Here is a 20,879-nt window from a genome sequence, read left to right on the forward strand (position 1 = left end):
GAAACTTCTACCATGTTTGGGTGGAAATCTTCCATAAGCAACAAAAGCTGGTCTGGGATCTCTGGAGCAGGGAAATGTGACCCTTGCATTCTTGGTCTGAGGTCAGAACCAGAACTGCAGAAGTGGAATGGCTCTGGAGAAACAGGTCTTGGACACACCTCCTGCCCAGTCAAAATTCGAGGTACTTGGATTTTTCTTGTAGCTATGAGAGGAAGAATTGGTAATTGCCAGACAGAGGGATCTGCGCCTGTCAACACTCCTAACTCAAAAGTCAACTCCCAAATTTGCTTGAGAATTTCCTGTCTCTTTCTGATAAGGCTCCTGTCTCCTTTTGGCAGACTCTTTACACTGAACTGCCAAGCTATGCATAATAAGCCATGTTTCATGGGTATTTGCACAATTTTGGAAACTGCTGGCACCACCACACATGGCCCAGATATCACTGGATCAATGAAGAGTATTAAGGTGTGGGGAACTGAATGAATATGTCAAAAATATTAAAATATTCAGTGAATTCCCTTTTTCTTTCTGTCTGAAGCTCACTCTGTTACAAGACTGGGTAGGGGGCTGGACTAAGGCTGAGCTCCTAGAAAAATAGGCCCTAAGAGGAGGAAGACCTCAAAGCTGGGTCTCTGTAAGGGTGAAATTTAGCTTTGAGTACAAGTTTTAAGTGAATTATGACAGCCCTGCCACCACCCCAGTGTGTTTGTTATTCAGGCAGACATGCCAAATAACCTCCACGTAGTGACTGCTTTTTTGAGCTGGAATTTACTCCTGGACAGTTTGTTGTAAGCACTTGGTCAGAGTCACAGCAAGACACTTTGGAGCCTGTTTTGGCAGCCCTTCATCCTCCTTTCCATTCTTTGAGCTCCTACCAGTTGCTGCCAGCAAAGATTCCTGCATCCCAAAAGATCTGCAGGGTCCCCTCTTAGAAAAGGGGAGCAGTTCTGCCATGTGTCTCTTTTGGTGATTGGTCCTGATCACCTTTTTCCTTGCTCAGCTGGGTATTCCAAAGTGTCAGGCTGTAGTGATAAATGGGTGGAATGGGTTTGTCCCATCCTCTCCAAAACTCTCCATTTTCAAGAAGTCTCCATACCAATAATTATTTTTATGAATTTACAATAACCACCCTGAGCTTGAAGTCCAAAATTCCCTTACAAGTGCATGAGCTTGAAGTAGTAATTGTGGAAAGAAAACCAAAAAGGGGGACTGACCACTGGCAAAATTATTTTCTTTTTTTTTTTTTTGTTAATGAAAAAATGTTTCTGCTCTCTCAAACTGTACTTCATAATTTTTTCTTTTCTTTTAAAGCAGAGGAACTGCCTATAAGTTGAAGCTACATAGGTCAATATAAAAGGAATTTTTATGTATAAATAGAAAGGTTGTTTGCATCAATGTGTCCATAAAATTTATATTGTGGTGTTTTGGAGACAGAGGCCAAAACAACATTGCACCTGATCCATGAAAAATTAAATTTGTTTCAACTGAAATCCCTCAGAAATCTTCTGTTCATCTGAGGAAATCAGCTTATACCCCAAGAACAGAGTGTATAAATGGAAAAATATAAAGAAATCTACTTGCTCCCCAAAGCAAAAGAAACAGTGAATGAAAGAGTGAGCGAATAAACAACTGAATAGATGTCACAGGCCTGTGCTGGTGTTTGGCAGTGTATTACTAATCAGAGCCAAAGGAGGAGTATTTAAACGTGCAGTACCTGGGTTCTAGCAATGCATTACTAATTACAGCTCAAGGAATCTTCCTTAAAGCATTCATTCAAACTGGTTTGGGTGTGAATTCATTATGACACGGGCAGACCACTGCCTGACAAATTCCCACCCCTAGATATTTGCAGAGCAAGGGTTCAAAATGCAAACACGTATCCCCATGAGCTGATTCTAGTACAACCTGGCAATTCAAACACACATGGTAAAGCTGATCCAATTCTTTTTAAAGAATTTCAAGGGATTTTTCTATAGCGAGCACTAGCTGTCTGTCACGGGGGTAACTTCAGTGCATGACTTGAAGATTCTCACCTGATAAAAAGGCAAGATCATTATCTTTGGGAAAACCCCCCACATACCCATGCCCAGTGAGAAGGGCTGCATTTTTCAGATGCACACCCTTCTACAACCAGGTGATGAAAGGAATTTACTCACTTAGCTCCGTGCGAATGCGAGTGCAAGTTTCAGCTTGTTGTGGGTGAAAGAGCCTGAAAGCTTTGGTCCCACTCTTCTTCAATAGCATGATTATAACTCTCAAGGACTGCTGATCCCTCTGAAACAGCTGGAGTGATCAGTAAATCAGATAATTGCATTTTTTCTCCAGTATCAGGCCCTCACTATAAGCCTTTGAGTTTGCTGAGTTTACAGAGGCACTAAGTAGGAGGACTGTACAAATTGGAGTGTCAGCACTGAAGATCACAGGTTTACACTGTGATCAAGTGCTTCCCTCACTGCAACAGGCAATAAATAAAATTAAACTGGATAGCAGATTGACCTCCCTTTTGGACTAAAAAGGAAAGCTGTCTTCAACTTATTTCAGGGCAAGTAACTGTCAGAATACACAAGAAAAGAAGAAATAAGATTTGTCTGCTCTTCCAGAATTCCCCAACATAGAGACAGTCTGGTCTGACTCCCAGTTACATTGAAATAAACGTTAAAAATTAGGTATGATAACAAAATAGATATGACAATATTTGTTGGAAAGGAAATATTTTTTTAGCCATGCAGCTATTGCTTTAGAACTGGGGGTTGCTCAGCCTGGAGAAGAGAAGTGAGCTCATTGTGGCCTTGCAGTGCCTGAAGGGAACCCACAGGAAAGATGGAGAGAGACTCTTGACAAGGGCCTGGAGTGACAGGACAAGGGGGAATGGCTTCACACTGGCAGAGAGCAGGGTTAGATTGGATATCGGGAAGAAATTCTTCTCTGTGAGGGTGCTGAGGCCCTGTCACAAGCTGTGGTTGCCCCATCCCTGGCCAAGTTCCAGGCCAGGCTGAATGGGACTTGGAGCAACTTGGAGCAACCTGGTCTGGTGGAAGATGTATGGGAAGACTCATGGTGTGGTGCTGGGAGAAGATGATCCTTAAGATCCCTTCCTTTCAAAGATCCATTGCTTTAATTTCACATTTTAGGCTGTAGATTAAATTTGGGATTTCTTCATTGTTGCAGTTCTTTTTTATTATTATTTTTTACATGAAGGAAAACTTTTTATTGCAAGGAAATTAGATATTGCCAAGAGCAAAAGAAGCAAGTTTAAAGAGATGTTGACATGATTTTGACTGCAAAGGAATTCTGAGGGTAAGACACAACCATTGTACTAAATCTGTGCAAACATATCAAGAGTCAGAGGTACTAAAAGTCTTCCATGAAATGGGAAGACAAATAAACAAAACTGTTAAATCATCATCTGATTAAGTAGATGGAGATGCAGTGCACAAGTCTGATAAAGCAATTTTTTTTCTGTGCCTTTAAATGACTTTAAAAAAACAAAAAAACCTTTATTTTAACCATTAAAGATGGTTTCAATTTCAGTCTTTTTTGAAAGAGGAATGAAATTATGCCTTTTCCCTTAATTCCTTTTTTTTTTGTCTTAGTTCAGTCTAACCCTCACCAAGGCACATTACACTGTAGGAGAAAAATGAGAAAAAGAAGATCATATGTAAAGCATGAAGAGAAGAAAGATGATGATAAGAAAATAGAGATGTCAAAGGTCCTCAAAGAACCCTTTCTAAAGGAAAGAGAAAGAGAAGAAAACAAGAGGTTCAAACTGAAGGGATTTGAACAAGAATTTGCCTTCTCACAAAAATAAGGAATTCATTGAAAAAGGACATGAGCAGCAATAATTATGTCTTTTTCTTATTGGGGACTCGGTCAGAGGTCATGGATTTATTTAATTGTCACAGTATCAGGAGAAGAAGAAGAAGCCAGTGGTAAAGAAATTTTGAAAGGTATCAGCATCATATGAAGATGAAAAAAAATTGGGAAATTTTTACACAACATATTTGACTCTTTCTCAGGAAATTTAAGGGGAGCTTGTGGACCTCATCTACTCAGATGATGCAGAAACATCAAACTGAAGGGAAATAAAAAGAACACTACAAACTCCTAATTTATGTTTAGAGGAGGAGAAAAAAGAAAATTTGTCAGGTTGTATAGCAGAAACAAAACAAATTGCATGTTTTGGAGGGAAAACAGAAGACAACCACAGCTGACTATGTTACCAAACCAAAAACCCATGGGAATATGCAGACACAGAAGATAATTGAGGACTACAGACAAAATTTGACAAAAGGCAATCAGAGCCAAGTTGTAAAAGAAGCATCGTGGATTGCATTGTGCATAGAAAAACAGTACTAGTTTATGCAGCTCCAGCTTTTTGGAAAGATTTGTTTTGCAAAAGAAAAGTAATACTGTTCTGCAAAAGATGGCAAGAGAAGGCTGAGGGTATTTACCAAGAAAATCAGTGTGTGTGCATGTCTGAAGAAAAGAAATTTGATTGGAACTGGTGGATAACATATATATATATATATATATATACGTGTGTGTGTGTGTATATATATATATATTATGTATATATGTATATATATATACATATGAGAGTCACAGAACCACAGAATGCTTTGGGTTGGAAGGGACCTTAAAAATCATCTCATTACAGGCTCCTGCTATGGGCAGGGACACCTTCCACTATTCCAGGCTGCTCAGAGCCCCATCCAGCCTGGCCTGGAACACTGCCAGGGATGGGGCAGCCACAGCTTCTCTGGGCAACCTGTGCCAGGGCCTTACAAACATCACAGGGGAGAATTTCTTCTTAATATCTAACCTAAATTTTCCTTTTCAGTATGAAGCCATTCCCCCTTGTCCTGCCACTCCAGGTACCTTATTTATATAGTTTGGGCACTGTATTACCAGTCTTATTAGTATGCAGATGGAAAATTATTTGCTCATATGTCCTTTAGTAGAAAGCTTAAATCAGGATAAGCATAATAAGATTAAAACCAAAGGTGCTGTGAAATCTCATAAATTAAATGCAACTAAAACATAATTAAAAAAAAGAAAATCTACTCAGAGAAAGAACAAGGCATCATCTTCAGTCTTCCTCTGTGAACAGTAAGTACACATATATATATGCACACATGTATATGTGTACACATATGTAATACAATTATATATATATAGATATAATTGTATTTACACACGATTTCCAATATTTAAAGCAAAAAAGATAGTGATTCAGACTCTCTCCAGAGGCTGAACAGCACTATAGTGATTTTCGTGCTTCTGATTTCCTAAAGGTGCTACATTTCCATTTCAAACTGTTATAAGAACAAGGTCTAAATTACCTATATATAAATTCAGTTTAGCATAATATTAAAAGGTCATGACAGAGATAATGGACTTTAAGTGGAATCCAGACTGCAGTGTTCAGTGGAAGGCAGGAAAGACCAAAGCAGACAATCTCCTGTGGCATAAGAAGTAAAACTTTAAATTAATTTCTTTCCTTTTTCTGTTCAGAACTGGAGTTTTCAAGGTAGTAGAACAATTAGGTGACAAAAAGATACAGAAAAAATGGCTTTGCAAAGCCATTTCTCTTTAGTGTAATTCAGCCGTTGTTGAGACATGGTTTTGATGTTGATAACTGACAAAGCTGGGCTGGTGATGAACAAACTTGACACCTGGCTCATTTCATACTGATCCTTCAGTCTTTCCAGATGGCAGAGTTTACTTCTGTTCCCATCTGTTCCTTTTCAGAAAGGAAAAGGGGAGGAAAACCCAAAATTGCTAAAACATTTTATGGCTTTTAGAAGTATCTTTGAGGTTCTTTCAAGTCCTTTGCTCTGGACCACATTCCTGTAGAAGGCTGGCGATGGCACCTACAATTATTTGCCTCAGATCAAAGGTAGGATGTCGGGTTTCGTTTTTCATATTTGGTCTGATATATTTCATCTGGATGAGAACTTCATGGATGGAAAAATCGAAAGAGCAGGAGTCACCTCACCAACACCTTCTTGCAAAAAGAGAGGAGAAAACAAGCAAGGAAACAAGCAAACAAGCAAGAGCACTGTCTGTGATTAGATAATTTTTGACAGGTCAGAGCAGAATTTTGGAGGAAGCTTTGCTAGTTCAGGTTTGGAAAACTGTTTCTACATTAAGAAACTCCCACCCTCCCTTTTTTTTTATTTTCAGAAACAACTACTCTCATTTCCCTGGCTATTGGCAATAATTTCTCTTTTGACTTCTCAGGTCTTGACTCTGGTCTAAATTTTCACTGCCTCAAGATGAACTTATTCTCTGGGGGGCCATTAGGCTTCTTCCAAGTAAGTGGGGTCAGAATTAGGCCTCTGTTAAGTTAGTTAGCTCTAGAGCTAGCAACTGGCTGTTCAAGAATATTCAGCAAGAGAAAAATAGAAGTTGATAGATGGGAAAAGATGGAAAAAACCCAAAGTGAAATCCATCAATGGAAATCTGCCAGGTAACCAGGAAATAATTTTGGATGCTTCTTTGTAGTCTATAAGTTTCCATGTACTGCTAAAAAAAATTAGTTAATCAGGAGAAAGTTCAGAAAGCAATTAGAATACACAAATCTCCCTAATAGTCATAAATATTTAGGGGTTTTATGAATAAAATGAAAATAATTGAATTTATGGACCCAGCTGAAGGAAGGTTGTGGTGCCCATCTGTACTGTTCTCTGGTAAAACCCCACCTGGATCTGCTTCCAGTTCTGGTGGCCCCAACAGAATAAAGATATGGAACTGTCAGAGCAAGTCCAGAGGAGGCCACAAAGTTCATTAGAAGACTGGAGCACCTCCCTATGGAGACAGTCTGGGAAAGCTGGAGTTCTTCAGCCTGGGGAGAAGAAGGCTGTGGAAACCTCAGACCACCTTCCAGAATCTGAAAATGATTCAGGGAAGCTGGAGAGGGACTTTTCATCAGGAACTGTAGTGACAGGGCAAGGGAGAAGAGCTTCAAACTGAAAAGGGAAATTTAGGCTAGATATTAGGAAGAAATTCTCCCCTGTGAGGGTGGTAAGGTCCTGGCCCAGGTTGCCCAGAGCAGCTGTGGCTGCCCCATCCCTGGCAATGTTCCAGGCCAGGTTGGGTGGAGCTCTGAGCAACCTGGGAAAGTGGAAGGTGTCCCTGCTTATGGCAGGGGGTGGAACTCAATGATTTTTAAGGTCCATTCTAACCTAAGCCTTTCAATGATTCCTGTAGAGGACCAGGAAGGTTTCTGATTCCAGTCATCCTAAAGGACCATGTTGTCCTGGGGGAGCTGGAAAAAGGCTTTAGCTTAGCTCATGTGCCTCACCAAGCAGTGTGAATACCTGAGAAGAGCCTCAGGCAGTTTGCATTGCCCTGGCAGAGCAAGGGTCTGCCCTCTGTGCTCACCCTGCAGGGTGCTGGCTCAGAAACTGCTGTCTCTGCTTCTCCACCAGAACTACTCTACACACAGCAGGATGTCTTAACACCAGCCTGCAGAGTGCCTTTGGGCAATTTGTCCCTGGGGACCTAGTTGTGCTCTGCCATCCAAACAGAAATAAGGTTGGTTATCCTGGTGCACTTCTCCTAATAGGTTGGAGGATCTGGAGACTCCTCGTGGGGGAAAGTACAGGCCCAGTAATTTGTATGGAGTTACCTCCTGGAACACTGTCCAGGTTGCTGCCAGGCTACAGACACACCCATCATCTTGAGGAAATTGTACTGAGCTTTTCACAAAACCACAGAATTACTGAGGTTGGAAAAAACCTCCCAGATCATTGAATCCAACCTGTGACTGATCTCCACCTTGTCACCTGGCTCAGAGCACTGAGTGACAGGTCCAGCAGTCCCTTGGAGATCTCAAGGGATTCACCACCTCCCTGGGCAGTCCCTTCCAAGGCCTGAGCACCCTTTCCATGAAGAAATTCCTCCTGATGTCCAACCTGAACCTCCCCTGGCACAGCTTGAGGCTGTTTCCTCTTGTCCTGTCCCTTGTTCCCTGGGAGCAGAGCCCGACCCACCCCATCCCAGCTGTCCCCTCCTGGCAGGGAGTTGTGCAGAGCCAGAAGGTTCCCCCTGAGCCTCCTTTTCTCCAGGCTGAGCCCCTTTCCCAGCTTCCTCACCCCTCCTGGTGCTCCAAACCCTTCCCCAGCTCTATTCCCTTCTCTGGACATGCTCCAGCCCCTCAATGTATTTCTTGTAGTGAGGGTCCCAAAACTGGGCCCATGACTCAAGGCGTGGCCTCACAGTGCAACCTTTCTTTTGAAAAAAGAGCTGTTCTCCAAGAACAGGTTATTTATTAAAAATATTTCTGTTACTTTCAACAATGACACATTTTATTTTCAGTTCTTCCTCAAAGAATGCCATCACGAAAAGGTAACCACTAGAATTTAACTAATGAAAAAATAAAATTGAAGCCAAACCACTCATCCAACCTGGTCTCCTGCCAGCTGTTCTACTGCCACCCAGGACTGTGTTGTTGCTAACAAGTTGCCCATGGGAAAGCACTCAATCCTGTAGTAATGAATGGCACTCAAGCTGGATTGGGAATGGTATGAAAATTTTAAGTGGAGTGGTGGAAGCCCAATCACTTGATGAATTTAAAATTAGACATGACAGAGCTTTGAAGAATATTCTATCTGACTGGCTGAGATCTTAGAGACACAGACCGTATTAGGAGATATTAGACTGTACTAGAGATGGATTTTGTTGGGTTTAATTCTCCAGTCCTGAGGAATTTCTCTTTGCCTCCTAATCCCAAGGGTCCCCTGTGAGGCAGAAGCATCATGCCCTTGTTTTCTCCAGGTTAATGTGCTTTGCTGGTTTAGCCCTTGTAGTTCCAAGTACCAATTCCCTGCTCTGTGGATGGGTCACCAAGGTTAACAAGGTTAACAAGGACACAGGGTTTTGAGCAAAGGAGAAGCCTGAAAAAGCCTTTTGAACTTTAGTGTCCACAGGGACTTAGTTGAGATTTATTAGAACAAGCAGGGAATGATTGGTTTCTGAGGAACTGACAAATTCCAACCAACAACAACAACCAAAAAAAAAGAAAAAAAGAAAGAAAAAAAAGTGCTGCAGTTTTTCCAGTCAAAACACTACTTATCTAATGTAGGCATATTGTCTCCCCTTCTTGTGATTTCTGTGGCTCAACATACGAAAATGCTTTGGATGTGAATTCATGGCTTAAAAAAAATCCCCCAAAACAAATTCAAAGACACAAATTCAAAGTTACAGCCTCACAAATTTTATTAAGATCACCTGGGTGCAACTGAGAGCAGAACTGCATCTGACCTGCAGTCAGATGGGTTTCTGTGCTTGCCCTGATCCTGGGTAAATCAGAAATGCATTGGGATCAGTGGAAGTGCTGGTGTCAAACCAGAGCCAGGAAAGGCACAGTCTGAACCAGAGGTGGAAAGAAAGATTGAAGTAAACAAATTAACTTGTCAAACGACAACTACACCAATAAGATTTGCTTAATAGTGGTTAAAAAAAAAGAACAACCTCTGATCAAAAAGAAAGAAAATAAAAAAATTTAACAGGAAGATTTCCTACTATAGGAAAGACAGGGATAAAAAAAAATCGCCGGACTTTAAAAACATTTCTGTTTCCCAAAAATGCAAACTTTTCCAATGGAGACAACTCCCTGTCCTAGCAGATGTGAAAAGCAGCTTTAGCTTCCCAGGGCAAGATTTAACTTCATGAAGCTTTTGTTTTGTTTTGGTAAAACAACAACAACAACAACAACAGCAACAACTCCCCCCACATCTCATCTTGCAGTACTATTTAGATTGTTTTTCTTTTTTCAGAGCTTGTGATGGTTTGTCTTTCAACAGAAAAACTAAATGTATTTCCTGAGTGTTTCAGACTTAAAAAAGCAGTTCAAACAGCAAGGGAACACAGAAAGGCAGTTTGAACACAGACATTTTCTCTGAACAGAAAAAAAGTCTCTGCCCAGATTAATTCATGAATAGATTTTGTATAAATAAATTAATACTTTGTTCTAAGTACATCTAAAGCACATCTAGGAAGAATTACATATTGAGGCAATATTTCCTGAAGGTATCCCTATATGATGAGATGGTTTTCATCTCTCTCATAAGAGTTTTACTCTGTAAAAATCTTAGAAACATAGAATGGTTTGGGTTGGAAGGGACCTCAAAAATCATCTCAGTCTGAAAGCATTAAAGAGTAAAGGTGAAGAAAAATTAAATGGGAGAAGAAACAATCTGTAGATGAATAGAAGAAATGGAAAGCATAGAAAAAAATGCTACATAGAAGGACATATTTTTCAGAAAAATGGGCAAAAAGTAAGAGATTCAGAGGAGAACAGCCTATAATAATATGTCTAGGAAAAATCAATTCAGAGCAACTCTATTAAATGTTAGAGAGGAAGCTGGAAAGGTGTAATATTGAAAATTAGCTAAACAAGGAATTAGTGCTGGATTTATTTGATAGAAGTTCTTTTATAGTAGGAGGGAGACACAAAAGAGAAAAATAGTGAGTGCAAAAAGTATAATTGAAGAAGGCAGGCAAATAGAGGAAAGAAGTCTGGTTTTGGAACATCAATTTTATTCCTGAATGCTCTAGTGTCACAAAGTTTTAGATGAAATTAAGTCAGAAAACTGGAAAAACATAATTAAGACATTGAAGAATATGGTTAGAGGAAAAAAAATCATATTAACTGTAAGAAAAGAATGGGCCTAAACAAAGGACAGCTTAAGTCAAATATGTGAATGATATCTGTAGTAAACAATAACAAAGAAGGAAAGCTGCTAAAGATGTTAAGGGATCTAAGTGGGATAACATGCAAATATGAAAAAACAGCAAAGAAAAACCATCACTTCAGGAAGGTATTTTTATGTTATGGAGTTATCTGCATCATTCATTTGGAAAGCTAATCATGTAAAATCTGACTGTGCAAATTGTTTGAGAAATGAGTGGAGGAAATAGTTTTGCCTCTCACAGGAACTGAAAACCCTGAAAGGGGTAAATATTTTCTAACTTTTGAATGTACAAATCCAGGAAAGACCCCTCAGCACATGAAATGATGCCTACCTCTTAACAACTCTGGTTTAGTCTCCAACAGATTTATGAGGTCTATATTTGATATTTAAAAGCCAAAACATCTCATCTTGCTTTGGAGCAGAAACCAAATCCCAAATCCGATCTCTGGAGGGGACAGAAGCTGATTTTGTCTTGTAAGTGTGTCCATCTCCTGGGTGAGGCAGAAGTCACAGGAAAGGAAGCTGTATTCAAACTTGTCTAACAACAGAGCTTTTCAAAAGAAGTGGTTGGGCTTAAATTTCACACTCACAACCTGAATTCATGTAGAGTACAAAGTACTTCTTCCTTCTGCAGCTCTACAATTCCCTGCAAGTTACCTCTGATTGTATCGATTCAGACTTTTGGCAAATGTGGTTGAATTTTTTGTAAGGCATTGCCTAGAAATACATATTTTTGAATTAACTAGATTTTTGCATGCTAACTCAGCTATTGTAAGATAAAATATGTGAAATCTATAGCAGGGTTCGACTCAAAATACAGAAATTTATTGCTGGATAGCATGAAAGAGCATCTGAGGAGCACATTTATTGCTGTGGTTCCATTATGGGCAACATGTACATTGGAAGCACAGGAAACGTTGGAGAAGTGCTGCAAATCTTACCCTGTGGGTTGCAGTCCTTCCAGAGTGTTTTCATCACCTCTAGTACAGGTTTTTTAACAGATAACACAGTGGACTTTGCTCTGCAGGGTCTGCGCATTTTCACAGCTACGCAAGCGGTGCCTCCCAATGAGTCACACTCTGCCTGATGGAAACATGGAATACCCTGCCATCCTTCCCATCTGCATCCAAATGCAACCAACAGTCTCCTTCTCTGAGCCTGAGATAACAACCAGCAAATTCTGTTTCGACATGCACAGACACAGCCTTCCCCCATGCTGCTGTGTCCTTGCTCATGCTCAGCTTTGTCATGCCTTCCCTCAGGTGGGAATTCCACACACAAACTGAGAGGGAAAGACCCTTCTTCATGTGTGTGAAAAGGTGGAGATGAGATAGAGGCAGGGAAAGATCAGAGAGGGAGGAGTATATGGTCCTGCTGTGTTCTTTCAAGTGCTTGCTGCCCTGAAGGAAAGGGCCATGTTTCCTGGCTTGCTTGTACCGTCTGAAGGAGAGAAGGAGGCTCTGAACTGAACTGGATGCTTGAGTGAGGTTGTTTTAGTTCTTTGGGAAGTATAATCTCCCTTGAGGCTTCCTGCAGAGGACTCACCTTCCCCTATGGACTTAAGGCTCATGATACAATCAGAAACATAGCTGTGGATGTTCCCTCTAGCACTCATTTCACAACCTTGAAACCACTCCATACCCACCCTTAGCGCTTCTCTCTTAACACGCACATCCCATCTGTCCCCTCAGAAAGTGGCTGATCCCCACATCCCCCACTGACAGATGCACGAAAAGTCTCCCACACAGCAACAGCTGCCATCCCCCTCTGTCATCCCTTCCCACTGGCTGCTCCTGGACACCACCAGGAGACACACACACATGGCCAGACAAATTTCTTCATGGACACCCAGATGTTCCAGCCCCTTGCAATCAGATATCTATGGCTGTGTCATGGCTGCAAAGGGCCCAGGCAGGCACAAATGCCCATGTTCTCCACACTGAGCACAACTCATTCATTCTTGCTTTGCTTCCCTTCCTGCAGCAATCCATTGATCCCTTTCTCTTTTCTCAGCCAGATGACAGGTTGATGCCACTGTTTGATTTTTATTTTTCTTAGTGGAGGGAGCAGAGTGGTCAGAGGCCAGGGGAGCACTGGTGGCAGTGAACTGAGTAAGCTGTGGTGTGTGGTTTCAGCCCAGCTGAATCCCAATATCTGAGACTGCATCTCCCCCTCATGGACAGCTGCTTCACCATCGCCTCCACCCACAGCCTGCCATGGTGGGAAGTTCGCTCCCACCAGAAAAGAAAGGTGCTTCCCACAGACTGCAATGAGCTGCAAGAACTGTCAGGAAAAATTATCCAGCTGGAGAGCTTGAACTGGACTCTGCAGTGGGAAACCAGTGTAAAAACCAGGACAATGGGTTCCCAACCCAACCTGTGGCTGCAAGAACAGTAATGGCTTACTTATCATTTCACGGGGTGCTTGCTTTTATTTTAGCAGGAATTTGTCCTTGCAATGAACAGAAAAGGGATCTATGAACCATGGTCTATTAAGGTCTAGGCTCAGAGGCTTCAACATTTAAGTTTAGAGGTTCTGTGTGATCAGACCTGATTTCTTCCAGTGCAAGACCCACAGGATTACTCACAATCTTCTCATCAGCTATGGGTGGAAACAATCACTTTCCTACTCAATGTAGATGAACCCAAAGTCCAAAGTGAGCCACACAATTTGAAGATGTTTTTAGACCAGATCTGAAGAACAGCTGTTGTCAATAAATGCAGTTGTTTTGAAGGGAAATAAGTTCATAGTGCTTGTCTCTGACACCCAAGATGTATCCTATGTTTTCAGCCTTCAACCAACTGCACATTACTCCAGCACTGCTTCATGCCATGGAGAAAGCCAGTGCTTTCCTCTTTCTTTTGACTGACATCTGTAGTCCTTCTTTGTGCTTCAGCCCAATTATTGTTCATCCAAGAGCCCTGATAACTTGTCCCAGAGAAACCTCTCTGCCCTTTTGCACCAGTGGCAGTATTCAGAGGTTTTAATGTGTGAAAATAAGGTGAGTTGGTATCCTTCTGAATGAAGCTGGTTTAAATATTGCAGTTAAATGTACTGGGATTTTCTAAGGATTATTCAGCAGTTCTTTATAAAAAACCTTCAAAATGCCTCTAGAGGAGAGCCTGCCTGCTGTGCAAGTCATGCAGAAGGCAGGTACATCTAGAGCACATTGGGTCCGATCGCTACCCACGCACCAAACCATCTTCCCGGTTAGTCATCCTTTCCTACCCTCCTTCTCAGTGCAAACATTGCTTTCCTAGCACTCATGAAACTCACCCCTGGTGCCGGCCTTACGTAAGAGATTTCGACATGGAGAGCTGTGCCACGAATGCAGTGGACATGTGATGCTCCACTCAGCCTTTGCATGCCGCCCTGCATGTCAGCATGGCCTCCTGTGTGGCTCTTTGGGACTTCCATGCAGGCCTTTGTCCCTTACAGCAGCCCAGGGCTCTTACACACCCTACGAGGGTTTCAGCTTCTTCCTGGGTTGTCCTCATCACCTGCAACTCTTCCAGTCCCATAAGCACAGCACCCACTGAACATATTCACCCCTGGCCCTCACACAGAACCAGCATTCCATGTATCCATGTACCTATCATCAGGGTCTCTATGGACTTACCTGTGCCCTTGCACTGAACTCCCAATCTGCTCTCCTGGTGCACTGCATGCACCTAGGGCCCCTTGCACACATAGCCTCCCTCACAGCAAGAGGCAGATAATAACAAATGGCTTAAGTCATCATAAACTTTTTTTCATTCTTCATCACTCTTCCTTCCTTCCTTCCCAGGCCCCACACCTAGGTCTGCAACCCTCACCTGCACTTCCCTCATTTTCTTCAAGCATGCTGTGTGCACAAATGTCTCTCATCAGACACAACTTTTCCCTCCCTTAACCTTCCCTTGCACAGCCCTTGCATGGAGGCACAGCCTGACAGGTCCCTTCCTCACTCCCACACCGCTGTGTGCCAACCCACGATGAGCTCCTCACCCCTTGTAACAGGAACTGTCATTCCCATCCACTTCTACCTCCTGCCCCACAGATCCCACCTGCACTCACCTCCCCACACACTTCACGCTTTACTTTTGACTGTAGCACAGTCATGTGGCTTATTTGGCCCTCCAGGTAATTTCTCCTCTCATTCCTTCTCCTACCACTTTACATCTTTAGTAATTTCTCCACCAACACATTTGTTCCATTCCCTCTTGCTGTTTCACTCATCCAGTACCTACCACAGAGATATAAACAAAGTTGTTACGTCTGTTGCAACAGAAAATCGCTCCTTTTTGTTTATGTTCTCCTCCTCCCACAGTCTTCCCATTATTCCTTACTTGCTGTTCCTCGCCCCAACTGTTTCCCCTGTAACTTACTGCCCATTTTTTCCCTGTGCTGCTCCTACTCCCCAGTAAAGAGGCATCCCCTGCTCTGCTGAGAAAACCACTCCATCTTTACACCACTCCCTTCCTTTGCCTACTAAGAAACATACCCCCAAATTTCCCTTCACTCTCTGCTCTCTCACCCTGTATCTCCTCTAAATCACCTCTTTCCTAGGCATTACAGAAAACATAGCTCTTCATTTCATCCCCATTCATGCCTCCTACATTCCTTCATTTTTCCTCATTCGTGCACTTCTCAACACCTGCCATGGCTTTATATCCTTGTTGCAGTTCATCCTGCCCATGTGATTTCCACTCTCTTGCATTTCCTCACACCACTTCTTCGTGGCTTTTCCCTCAGTTCTGTCTCTCCCTTGCAGGCAGGCAGCACACTCCAGCAGGTTTCCAGCCTCCTCTTAAATATCTCTAACCAGTTACCCCTTCACATACTTACAGAATCCTTTTCCCCTCACCACATCCTAACTCCATCCTGCTCATTTTCCCCTCTGCATTCCTGTTCTCAGCACATTTCCATCACCATTCAAGCCTTGCCTTTCATACTCTGATACCTTCCTTGTAAATACATCTGTGTATCTATTTCTTGACAAATTAAAGGTGTCTCCTTTTGAGGCCCCCCACAAGCATCATGTAGCTGATTATTTTCCATACCTTTCTCCAAATAGCTAATAGTTCACATTTTAACTCCTCCTCCAAACATCCTATGTGCTTTCACCTTTCTCCCCTCACTCCCACTCCATGCCCAACCTCCCCCTTGCAGACCATCCTACCATCCTTGTATGTCCCTTTCATATCCTCACTCAGCCTCCAGCCTGTACCTTTTCCCATCCCTCTCGAGTGTTACTTCCTCTTGCAAGCTCCTAAACTTTCTGCCACCCACAAGGATCCTCTTTTTCCAGTTGATGTGCAGTAGTTTCCCTTTCAAGTTGACCACCTTAGCATGTCTCATCTGCCGTTTTTACCCCAGTGCACAACAATGAACATGTAGGACTTTATTTCTGCTGTATAACATCTTCCCTCCATTTTTTATCTACCTTTATAAGCACCATCTCATTTTTTGTTCCCTGAAGATAAAAACACCCCAACCCACAGCAGAACAATACCAACAAAATCCCTTAAACCTATGTGTTTGCATAACTCAACATGTAGCACCCTTCTACACAATGCATTCCCCTCCTGGCTCTGCTGGTGCCTCCTGTTCTCCCCATGTTTTGGCTCTACTACCTGCAATTATTCCTGGATTTTGTCCCCGCACCATGCTCACACACAAGAGACCCTGGTATTTACACGTGTATCTCACACCAGTCTTTTTACTACCAGCAGCTGGGACCATGCTGAATTCTTCCATTATTTGCTGCTTTTGTCTGGCAAGGCTTCTTTTTTGCTTTTTGTTTTTTTGTGGTTTTTTGTTTTTGGTTTTTTGCTTTTTTGCTTTTTTGCTTTTTTTTTGCTTTTTTACTATTAAATTTCCCTTTTCCTTGCATCCCATTTATAAGCGCTTCTCGTGCTGGTTCTCCACGTGCAAGCTGGCACATATCAGGTATTTTTGTGCCTGAGAATGCCTCTCTTACTTGTCTGGATATTTTCCTGAAGGCACAATGCAAAAGCAAAACTTTACATACCATTTGCACTCCTCATGCAACAAATCACATGAGCCTGAGAGCAAAGAGTGTTTTTTGAAAGGTTGTAGCTCACAACAATTGTCTGGACCAAATAACACATATCCCTGTCTATTTAAAAAGGGGGAAGGGGGAGAAGCAACTCCCCTCACACACACACGCACACACACACACACACACACACACACAGAGAGTCATCTCTAAATAACTGGTTTTGCAATATAGGAACCAGAGAATGCATGCATAGCAGCCCTATTCAATCCAAAATATCCATCTCTCCAGATATTGCATATTTATAGTTCGAGAGATAGGACCAGCACAGAGCTTTCCCGTTTATTTTAATGAAGGATTAAGAACTGATCAGAAAACTATCTAAACCATCCAAGGACTTTTTCCCCTCTTGGCTAAGAGCAGTTTGGTGTCTCCATAAGGACTCGCCAGTAACCGGCGCTTTAAGCTGCATTTCAGCTGTTTAGATGAGAAACAGCTTTCTATTTTGCTCTCTAGATGTGCATCTCTGTTGATTAGTTGTGTGCTGCATTCCTAGAAGGCACTCACCAAGTGCTGGGAGCTGCAACATAAGACTAGTTTCCCTGCCATTCCAGCACAGAGCAAGTGTATCTTTTTCACCTAGACACAGATGTGCAGAGAATCTTTTGATCTCCAGCTCTTCCCAGAGAATTTAGTGTTTAGGTTTGGGAAGAATGAGAATTGATTCAGAGGTCATGAACAGGGTTTTCAGCGTCTGGCACACACACAAAATATAAAAGCTCCAGTGAAACTGGTTACCTGCAGCAGGCGAGGTCTAGAAATTGGGAATTTTGGCTTTGCTTGTCAGGGGCTCTAACTTTGCCAGAGGGCGAGCGTGCTACGCTACGTGTGCTGAGGCTGGTTCTTGCAATCCACGGTCAAGACTTTCAACCCCTTTTGTTATATCTGAACTTGCTGGTTTCCCTCTTAAGACAAAACAAAAAGTCTCCTTTGCTTTTACCTCTTAAATCATATTTCCTATAGCACCTCATATTTCTCCTCCACCACTTTCTTTCCAGGGACCCGAACAACAGCGTGAGGAGCAGGAGGAGAGGGGAACCTCAAGACTGAAGCAAACTGTACGGCAAGTAGGGGTGAGGGAAGGAGGAGGCACAATGGGAAAGGCAACATTTGGGACACGTCTACTCCTTTCAAGACCCCCACCTCCTCCCCATTATACTTCTTTAAAGGACCCCTCTCCCCCCTCCCCTCCCTGCCCTCTTAGGACCCTATTAGAAAACGTCAAATTTCCCTTACCGTGGTAGGAGTAACCATGGCATCCGTGTGAATGTTTCCAGAAAAGTCGACATGAAGAGAAAGGTGGATGTAAATACGTTCATTCAAAGTCTCAAAGTTGGTCTGCTTGGGTTGTGCAGAGTTGCTCTATGGGAGAGGAGCCTTAAACTCTGAGTCCCGTGAACATAATCTGCTCGATTATAACAAACCAGCTCAGCCAGATGGCTCTGTGCTTTGTGGATTAACCCCTTTATTGCCACACTCTGCTTTCCCTACCTACCATTTATAACAACCTTGCCTGGCTGGGGAAATTCAGAGAATGAGGAATTTTTTTGAAAATGACAAAACCGTTGTAAAGGTCATTTTTCCCCCTGTGTGCTCTAAAAAAAAAAAAAAACCACCATCCTGTGCCTATTTTTTTTTTTAAAACCCAATCAATGGTTTTATTCGTCTTCCTGGCAAAACCTCTTCATATTATTAAGAACACTATTAGCACCAGGGAACATTTTAGAGAATTCTTTTGTTAAATCACCACCATCCCTTCCAGACTGCGATTCTCAGCAGACAAGTATTTTATTGCAGGAATGTCTCTGTGTTTGCACTCTAATGGTCCATCCACTCCCCACTTCCCGCCCCTCTGTCCCCCACGCTCCCTCTGTCTCCCACATGCACACACTTTGCTCACACTGCCAGCATGTGCTGCTATTCCTACCCCTGTTCATAAGTCACTACAGGACATATCAAACAGGTGAAACAGACACACCGACCTACAGTGCCAGAAGCCCTTGCTCTCCCATTCTGACCTCTCTATTAATTTTTTTTTTTTCCAATTATTTGCAAATATTTGACAAATTTATTTCTTTGGTCACCATTTCTGTCAAAGAAGTCACCCACCCTGACACAAAAATAAGTGCTGGGAGAAAATACCCACTGTTAAGAACAGACTTTAGGCTGGATTTGTGTACAGTTCCTCCTGTTTTGACTCGCAGATTCGTCCATTAAGGATAGCAAGTGCCAAAAACATGGAAAGATCATCAGCAACCAGCAGAGACTGGTTCCCAAACTTTTTATTTAGAGAGATCGCTCACAGAGATGGCTGATAAATTTAGCTGCATGCCTCTAAGTCTCCCTCTAAATTTACATGCTTAAGTCATCTTTCTTTTCTGTTTGATTTGAGCATAATTGAGCAAGTCATAACCGTAAGAATGTGGTCATATAAGATATGAGGTGACACTTTAAATCATAAGGGTCACCAGATTGTTTCCTTAAAGAATACTTTTACTAGCTCAGTAAATTTTTTCTTTTCCTGTTTAACCATAGGATTTTTTCTCTTTTTCCTCCCTGTGTAAAGATAATTAGCCCTCTCTTGCTGTCAAAGCTTTGTACCATCTCCTTTAAGATATTTTAATCTACCTGGAAAGTTTTTACAGTTTTATTGAAATATTTACCACCATAGATTGAAATACAGATGGTGTCATTAGTTGCAGTTGTCCTGTCTCTGAATTTTTTTAAGCATAAAATGGTCCCATTTAGGGGATTTTGCCATTTAAATGGTCCTGTTGAAGGGATTCCACAATTTGTATCTGTCTCATAAGTTCTCCCTGAGTCTTTTGTTGCCCAAATGGGAGAACAAAAGTCATCTCCCACCACTGCCTCCTAAGAATTCTGTACTAAAACTTGCTGCCCTGCCAATCAAAAAAAAACAAAAAAAAAAAACAAAACAAAACAAAAAAACCACCCTCCTCAAACTTGAATAACTCTAGTTCCAATGGTTTGTGTTTCACCCTGTTCCTGAATGCTGTTTCCATCTGATTTAGAGCTTTGTCAGCTAAGATGAGGGAACTCAAATTAAATCCTGTGCATCCCCCACCCAGCCCAGGCACTGTAGTCATATCTGAGAAATGCCTAAAATGTGACTCAGCTTTTAATCTCCTGAAGTAGACAAACGGTGCTAGGAATAGAAAATTTTCCTGTGGCTGGTGAACGAATGTTCCTCTGGAGGTAGGCAAAGGGTTAAGCCTCTGAAGGCAGCCCTAGCCCGGGAACTTCACATTTGCAGCAAGGAAAAAAAAAAAATAAAGAAAAAAAAGCAGCAAAAGAAGAAGTCAAGAAGCAAAAGACCTGGGCAGAGGGGCTGTCTACCTCTGATGGGAGGCAAACCTCCCAGAGCTTGCACAAATGGAGGGGTTGTGCCCTGTGTCTGGGTCTGTGGGCAATCAGATGCCTTGTAATTTGAGATGTGACACCTTAATCTCGCCAAATATGTGTGCACTGCAAAAAGCATTGTAGACAGCCTCTTTTCACAGCCAGGGGAAATGGAGACATGTTTGGTCCTCACTGTTTTCCAGCCTTTCCCCTACAGATGTTTCTGGAGCTGCTTCTTTCTAGGTATTTCTACATCTTCTGTTGTTATTCTGGGGGTGGGGAGGTTTTTTCCCCTCATGTTAACCCTTAGCAGAGGTGCCTTTCTTTGACACTTTAAGCAGCTTTTTTAATTTTTAATGAGAAGCGATCCAGCTCCTAAATGGTTATCTTATTTTATCTGTCGCCCTTGGATCTGAGGTTCTGACATGGCCAAAAAAAAAAAAAAAAAGGGAGGAAAAAAAGTTAAAAAAAAATAAAAAATAAAGTATTTCTTTGAACAAGTCCCTGCTCTGTCTTGAAGAATCCGAAACATTGCTCAAAGCTTGCTGGAGAAAGTCATCTTTGAGTTCTGGGGATTTCAGTTGGGATAATTACAAGGCATTGATCTAATTAATTAGGCACTTGACCAGACTTCAAAACATGTGATATTTTATATACTTTGAAGACATGTATTTTTCTCTACATATTAACAGATACCTCTGTGACTTCGTTTGATGATAAAAAATTGAATATTTATAGGGAAGATATGCGTGTGAGTA

The 20,879-nt window shown here is 42.0% G+C and overlaps 1 protein-coding gene and 1 long non-coding RNA gene across 2 annotated transcripts in view; one reads left to right on the forward strand and one right to left on the reverse strand.

The window, feature by feature from the left end:
* Positions 1-17,981, forward strand: part of LOC147653689 (uncharacterized) — a 45,730-nt gene extending 27,749 nt beyond the window's left edge. The window contains exon 3 of the long non-coding RNA XR_015285716.1: positions 17,760-17,981. This is a non-coding gene — a long non-coding RNA (uncharacterized LOC147653689). The remainder of the gene's footprint in view (positions 1-17,759) is intronic.
* The window catches only part of NTF3 (neurotrophin 3), a 50,809-nt gene extending 32,035 nt beyond the window's left edge, over positions 1-18,774 (reverse strand). Inside the window, exon 1 of the mRNA XM_023919133.2 lies at positions 17,998-18,774. Coding sequence (XP_023774901.1) covers positions 17,998-18,015 — 18 coding nt within the window. The 5' untranslated portion in view covers positions 18,016-18,774. The remainder of the gene's footprint in view (positions 1-17,997) is intronic.
* Positions 18,775-20,879: the final 2,105 nt, after the last annotated feature.

Source organism: Cyanistes caeruleus, chromosome 4 (genome assembly GCF_971803275.1).
Source record: "Cyanistes caeruleus chromosome 4, bCyaCae1.hap1.1, whole genome shotgun sequence".
NCBI classification, from domain to species: domain Eukaryota; kingdom Metazoa; phylum Chordata; class Aves; order Passeriformes; family Paridae; genus Cyanistes; species Cyanistes caeruleus.